General features: G+C 59.6%; 1 protein-coding gene across 2 annotated transcripts; it reads right to left on the minus strand.

Moving 5' to 3' along the window:
• Nucleotides 1–713: 713 nt before the first annotated feature.
• EMX2 (empty spiracles homeobox 2) lies at nt 714–5,609 on the minus strand. 2 transcript variants are annotated; one of them, XM_028121718.1, is made up of 3 exons: nt 5,201–5,609; nt 3,079–3,263; nt 714–881 (listed from the first exon to the last, which is right to left on the minus strand). In XM_028121718.1, exons 1-3 carry the CDS (start codon nt 5,607–5,609, stop codon nt 714–716), a joined length of 762 nt encoding a protein of 253 aa, XP_027977519.1. The 2 variants fall into 2 exon arrangements, with proteins under 2 accessions (XP_027977519.1, XP_027977520.1); XM_028121719.1 differs by lacking the exon at nt 3,079–3,263 and having other exon boundaries at nt 778–881.
• Nucleotides 5,610–6,395: the final 786 nt, after the last annotated feature.

Here is a 6,395-nt window from a genome sequence, read left to right on the forward strand (position 1 = left end):
ACAATTCATTTTCTGTCTTTAGACACCATTCGCCCAACAACTGCTACATGCAATTCAAGTTTTTGAACAGGTGTGGGATGGGGCTGGATATGGAATTTCGATTGCTAGCATTACTAATTATTTTTAAAGATTGGGGGGAAACTCTGCGAAGTGCAAAAGAAAAAGTCCTGTGCCTGGTTGGGGTTTTCTTTTACCATCATTATTATTATCATTATTTTTTTTTAAATCAGGACTGCGATAAACGGAATACCTGCCAATCATCTTGTCTCGCTGGGTTGGCGTTTGACTGACAGCTTCCCTTGTTCAGAGTGCCTTCGGCTGTGCCACATTTGGATCTCTCTCACTCTCTCTCTTTCTCTCTCTCTCACTCTCTCTTTCTCTCTCTCTCTCTCTCACTCAGCTGCCTCTTTAGACAAGGGTTGCATGTTGATCAAGAAGCCTGCATCCTCTGCCATCTCCACGCAGCCTGGGATCAGGACCCTGCGCCCTCGCTGCCCAAAGTCTGCAACGCGCCGAAGCTCTCTCTGACTCCCTCTTCCTCTTCTCGGTGAATGTGTGTGTGGGGTTTGTTTTTGTTTTGTAGGTTGTTTTCTTCTTCTTCTTCTTCTTCTTCTTCTTCTTCTTCTTCTTCTTCTTCTTCTTCTTCTACCCCTCCTCTCCCTGCCTCTGTTTTGCTCCGTGGTGTCCGTTTCTGTGGGGTTCGGTTTGTGTTTTTAATCATCTGAGGTCACGTCTATTTCCTCGGGACTCGCCTGCTTGGTGGCGATTCTCCACCGGTTAATATGGTGCGTCCCTTTTTTCTTTTGTTGCGAATCTGAGCCTTCTTCCTCCAGCTTCTGTCTTTTGAACTTCGTCCTTCGGTTCTGAAACCATACTTTTACCTGCGGACAAGAGGCAGATGGGGCGCGTTAGTTCCTCCACAGCGCCCTCCCACCGCTTCCTCCTCAATGTGGCGCCTGTAAGAGCCCAGTCCCCAAGCTGAGCATCCAAAGGGTGGCCTCTCCAAGGCCTCCCTTTTGGGAGCTGAGCTCCTAGTGCTATCAGCTAGGAAGCCTGACTCCCTACCCTTCTGGGCCCTGGCGGGGCGCTTGCCCCAGGCCAGGTGGCCCAGAGGGCACAGTGCCCCTGCTCGCTCGCCTGGCCCTTAAGGGGACACCCACCTCCTGCTGAGAGCAAAAGCCTTACAAACCCTGGGAAACCCCTACAACAATAATAAGTAAAGGAAAATAAAAAGAGACAAGTCCCTGACTCCCTCTACCTAGTCAATGCAGGGAAGACCGGCTGCAGCAGCTTTCCTGTGCAAGGCCCAATGTGCTTTCTATTTTGTCTGTTTCCGCAGTATTGCCTAAATATAGCGCCTCCTCTGCAAGGCCTCGGCCCTGGGTAGGCAGTCAGGATTTGCCTGAGCTTCCTCTTCCTTGCCCAGGACTCTTGCAGGTGAGCACGAGATGGGGGGCAGCGGAGTCCTGGAGGAAGCCTGGGGGATGGTGGGATGCAGGGGCCTGGGGACCAGCCCAGCTGTACCTTTCCAGCTAGGAAAGAAGCTCAAAAGTGAAAGCTTCTGAAAGACCTTGGGATAAAGAGGAAGTGAGAGAGAAACTAAGAAAGAGAAGAGGAGACGGAGCTCCCTCCCTTCCCTCCTCCGGACCAGCCCCAGGACCCACCAGGCCCAAGCTCACACCCTGCTCACATCACTTCCCATCAGAGCAGTGCTGGAGGCCTCATCTCCCCAGAGCAGCTGCTGGAGGTCCAGGCAGCAACGATGTGGGGCTGGGCTGCCATCCCCATCACCCCCTGGGGGAGCTGGGCAGTGGGTCCCCATTCAGCCACCAGACAAGACACCAACATTGTCCCAGCTTCCCGGCAGTGAGGTACAGTGAGGGAAATGCTGGTCACAGCCCCTCTCCTGCCCCCAGGCCTGTCCCTTCCCGAAAGCCGAAGCCCAGGCCCCTGAAGCCCGCCCCACTCCCTCCTTTTAGAAGGCCGGCCCAGGTCCCGGCTTGCTCTCCCCAATGCCCCAGTCCCCCAAAGTGCCCCATGAAAAAGCCGAGCTGGAACAAGGCTGAGTTTAATTTGCTTTGAGTTTGCTAATTGAGGGGGAGGACGGTTCATTTCTCCCCGGCGCTCGCCCAAGGCGCGCGTCGGTGCGCTCGGGGCTTGACACGCACACAAAGACTCCAGGCAGCGTGGGCAGCGAGGCGGACAAAGACCACCACGGCCTCGGCTATCCAGGAGAAATCAGCCGGGCCGCGCCTTGTGCCGGGCCCCGCACCAACCCGCGAGGCCCTCCTCGGTTTTGTCCAGGGGGTCGTTTTAAAAACAAAAGCCTCGACCTCTTTGCGCCTCCCAGAAAAAGTGTTACAACTTAATCTGCCCCAAAACGTTACTGTTTGCCGGGAACTTTGACCCCGCCCTGCAGCTCCACGTACAGTAGCTCCTACTGTAGCCCTAAGCCCCCTCCCCGACCCCAGCAAGCCAGAGCCAGGCCCGCCTCCGGGCCCTGTTGCGCCGCCAGGGTCTGTCCCCGGAGGCAGCCCTTCTCTGCAGCCTTCCAGCTCTCTTTCGCTGATTTAGGGACGCACCTAGGATGTCTGGCCTCTGCCTTCTGATTCTCCGATCCCCTCAAGGGGAGTAACTGGAGCCGTCGGGGTGAACCTTGGGTCTGCAGTGGCACAGAACTCGCGTTTAACCCATTCCCAGACATCTCCAGATTCGAGCCTCATGCACCCCCCACCCTCGCCCCTCACCCTTCTGGGCTCTCCTTCTCCCGTTGCCCAGCCCCGTCCCCAGACTCTAACCGAAAGTGCACAGGTGTCTTAACCAAGAACTGTAAGTCATGCCCAGCTGACAGGAGGGAGCTACTCAGCCAGTCTCCCCAGAGCCTGGGGTGGGTCGGCTTAGAGTCCCTTGCTGGAGCCCAAGGAAGCCAGGCACCTCCAAACTTACACATTCTGAACCCAAGCGTGGCACCAGCTCCCGGGCTCTTTGCCAAAGGCCCTCTCGGAGCTCCACACTTGTGTGCTAGCTGCGTGGGACCAGAGATGTGGGATGGGGTCGCCGGGTGCACGCCTCGCTCACCTGAGTTTCCGTGAGGCTGAGGCTGTGCGCCAGCTGCTTCCTCTCGGCGCCCACCACGTAGTGGTTCTTCTCGAAGGCGTGTTCCAGCCTCAGAAGCTGGGACGGGGAAAAGGCGGTTCGGATCCGCTTCGGCTTTCGGGCCAGCGCGTTGTGCAAAAGGAAGCTCTCCGGGCTTGTGTCGTTCCCTGCCGGGGATATAGCAGAAGTCCCGTTAGAGGGGACCATTCTGGCCCGCTGGGGGCCGCGCGCTTCTCCCGAGCCGGGCTGGCGGGGCACAGCGCTCATGGCCTTTGCGCGGCCGGGGCGGCTCCGCCCGTGGGGACCCGGGGCCCTCCGGACGTGCGCGAAGAGGACGCCGGCCCAGCCGCCTGCCCCGGAACACCGAGCCCGTACCTGTGCGGCCCCCATCCAGCCGCTGCCCCGGCGGGGCAAGTCCCCAGGCTCCTGACCTCGGCGGGCTTCGCAGCCGCCCTGGCGCCACGGGCCTCACCACCTCCGCGCCCGGGAGCTCGGGGCAGAGGAGGGGCAGCAGAGCCAGGCCCGGGGATTGGCGCCCAAGACCCAGAGAAACTTTCTCTTTTTTCTAGCCTCGCGGAAGTTTAACCCCCGGGGTGGAGACAGAGGGCTGCGATCCAGAGTTTTCTCGGGAACTTAATTTTGAATTATTTAAGTCTCTACCCCTCCGGGAAAGTTCAGAGGCCGGGCGTGGGGTTGCGGCCCGGCCGGGACAGAAATTTCGCCGGCGGGTGCGCCGGGTTTCCGCAGCCACTGCCTCCTGAGGACCCGGCTTCAGCACTGCCCCGCTCCAGAGAACTAGAAGATGCGAGCGAAGGGATCGAAACCCAGGGGCTGCCGAGTTGCGGGCGCCCTATGGGTCTGTCCGCGGTCCCAGAAGATCCCGGCTACTTCGCGCCTGGTGGGGGCACCAAGAGCGTAGCTGGCAGAGAATGAGGAAAGGAGCCATAAACTTTGTGAGCAAAAGCCAGAGTAGTTTCAGGTTCACTCAGGAGGGTGGGAAATCGATTCACTAAAGACCCAAACAAAGAAAAACAAAACGACAGTTTAGGCGAGAATGGAGGCAAATCTGGTCCCGGAATTAGGATGAAAGGTTGTTTTTGTTTTGTTTTGTTTTGTTTGTAATTGGGGATGGTGGTGGCATCTACCGGATTCTAGGCTCTGGCAGGAACGCAAAGGGTTAATGAATGGACAAGCCGCGGAGTATTGATCGGCTGTCGCGGGAGGCAGGTCTTCTCCCCCCAGCTCCAACCACTAAACTAATTACTTGTTCCCTTTACTAGAGTTTTAACTTTCCTCCTACTCCCACCCAGAGAAAAAAAGCAAACAAATAAAAAAAAATAGCAAGAAGTGTAAACACTTAAACAGATCTTTTCGTCCAGCCCGTCTCCTCATACGGTTCATTTCTTTTAAAACAAAAACAAAAACCAGACCGGACCTGCCTTCCCGCCGAGGACGCTCTGCCCCCCATTTGAGCAGGTCTTGGCGAGAGTGCCGAGCCTCGGAGGTTACTACCCGCGAGGGTTCTGGGCCCCTCCCCAGGCTTCCCAAAAAAAGGAAAAACAAACCCTTAGGCTTCTCTCTGGGAGCGCGAGGGTCTCCTCGCCGCCCGAAGAGGGTCGGGAACTGAGAAGTCGCGGAGCTAGGCTTGAAGGGACGACGAGTGGGTGGCGAACAGGGTCTTACGCAGTCGAAGGCGAACCTGGCCGACGGGCCGTGGCCGTGCCCCTCGGACCTAGGGCAGCAAGGGCACCGCGGCCGAGACGGAGAGCCTGGGTACCCCGCGGGCTCCGGGACTCCTGGGCGGCCGGCGCTCAGAGAAGGCTGTCCCAGGCCTGTCTCCACCCGAGAGCACTCGGGGACAACTTCTCCGTTTGCGCCCCCCTCTAAGGGGTCCGGCGGCCCCAGGCCAGCCCCCAAAGCGGCCGCAGCTTCGAAGACTGGGGACCAGCACCATGCCCGGCCCCTCGCCGCCCAGTTTCCGAACAGGGCGCGCGGGCCCGCGAGCTGGAGGAACCTCCTCCCAGGCCTTGCCAAGCGCCCACCCGGCGCAGGCCGAGGGCAGTGCAGGACGCTGCGCGCTGCAGCCCCGCGACGTGGCACGTACCTTGGAAGCGGTGGCCCAGATATCGGTAGCGGTGGATGAGCCAGGGGTAGAAGGTGGACGGGTCCCGCTGCTGCGAGGCGAAGAGGGGGTGTGGCGAGTGCGAGGAGGGCAGGGGGTGGGCGGCCAGGGCGTGCGGCGGCGGCACCGGGTGCACGGGCACCGCGGGGTTGGGCGGGTGCGAGACCGCCTCGGCGAACACCAAGTCCGGGTTGGAGTAGACGCCCCTGCCGGCGGCGGCGGCGGCCGCGGCCGAGTGAAAGCCGTTGAGGAACGGGTTTATGGGGCTGGAGTTGGCGTAGCTGAGCGCCGCGGGACGGATGGGGTCCTCAGAGCGCGAGGCGGGCAGGGGACTGTCCTTGGCCACCAGCGACTCGATGGTGAAGCAGCGCTTGGGCGCCGGCTGGAACATGCTGCGCCGAGGAGCGGGCGCCCGAGGCTCCCGGCTCCCGGCGACCGCGGCACGCTGCCTCCGCCGCCCGCTGCCCGAGGCTAGGACCGACAAGAATTGGGGACTTGTTTGTTTGGGGTGGGGGTGGGGGGAGGAAAGGAAGAAAGAAAGGAAAGGAAAAGGAAAGGAGGGGGAGGGGGAGGGAGAGGCAACGCCGAGGATCCCGAGAATCTTGCACCAAACGCGCCCAACCTGGAGAGAGGGGGAAAAATCCTTCCAGAAGAATTTGCAGGCGTGGATTGGGGTAATTTTCTCTCTCTCTCTCTCTCTCTTTTTTTTTTTTTTTTTTTTTTTTGGCGAGATGGCGTGGGGGGATCGGAGTTGGAGGCAGGGAGGAGGGGGGGAAAGTTTCTCGGGGGAGGCAAAAAAAAGTTTTCTCTCCTCTGCAAAAGGCGGGCAGGGCGCCCTAAGTCCAAGGACAATCCATGGAAGTGTTCGCTTCTTCACAAGTTGTGCAAACGATTTGTTAGTTCATGAGCCTAATTAGTGCGGGGATCACATAAACAGCTTCCTCCGAAGCCTGGTAAATGGCTTGATGATTGGTCGCTATTACTCGCCCTGAGGTGGAAGGGGGGAGACTCTTTAAAGTGCGTCAGAGGGAGGCGAGCGCCTGGGAACCCGGAGGCCTGGATCCCGGCCGAGTGTGGAACGGAGTCGGCGCCGCTGCCTCGGCCGAGCCTCCTGCGCCCGCCAGGCCGCCGACCTCGCCGCGCCTTCGCCCCGCGCTCCTAGCTCGCTCGCTCCCGC

The sequence above is a fragment of the Eumetopias jubatus genome, unplaced genomic scaffold, assembly GCF_037043125.1.
Source record: "Eumetopias jubatus isolate StellerSeaLion01/CBP00866 unplaced genomic scaffold, mEumJub1_p1.0 scaffold_17, whole genome shotgun sequence".
Taxonomy (NCBI): Eukaryota; Metazoa; Chordata; class Mammalia; order Carnivora; family Otariidae; genus Eumetopias; species Eumetopias jubatus.

What these genes read in the sequence shown, in the direction of transcription:
- EMX2 (XM_028121718.1), bottom strand. Translation starts at nt 5,609, where the DNA reads ATGTTCCAGCCGGCGCCCAAGCGCTGCTTCACCATCGAGTCGCTGGTG. An exon ending in TCTGGGCCACCGCTTCCAAG is followed by an intron (nt 3,264 to 5,200) that starts GTACGTGCCACG and finishes TATCCCCGGCAG; the next exon opens with GGAACGACACAAGCCCGGAG. An exon ending in TCAGCCTCACGGAAACTCAG is followed by an intron (nt 882 to 3,078) that starts GTGAGCGAGGCG and finishes TCTTGTCCGCAG; the next exon opens with GTAAAAGTATGGTTTCAGAA.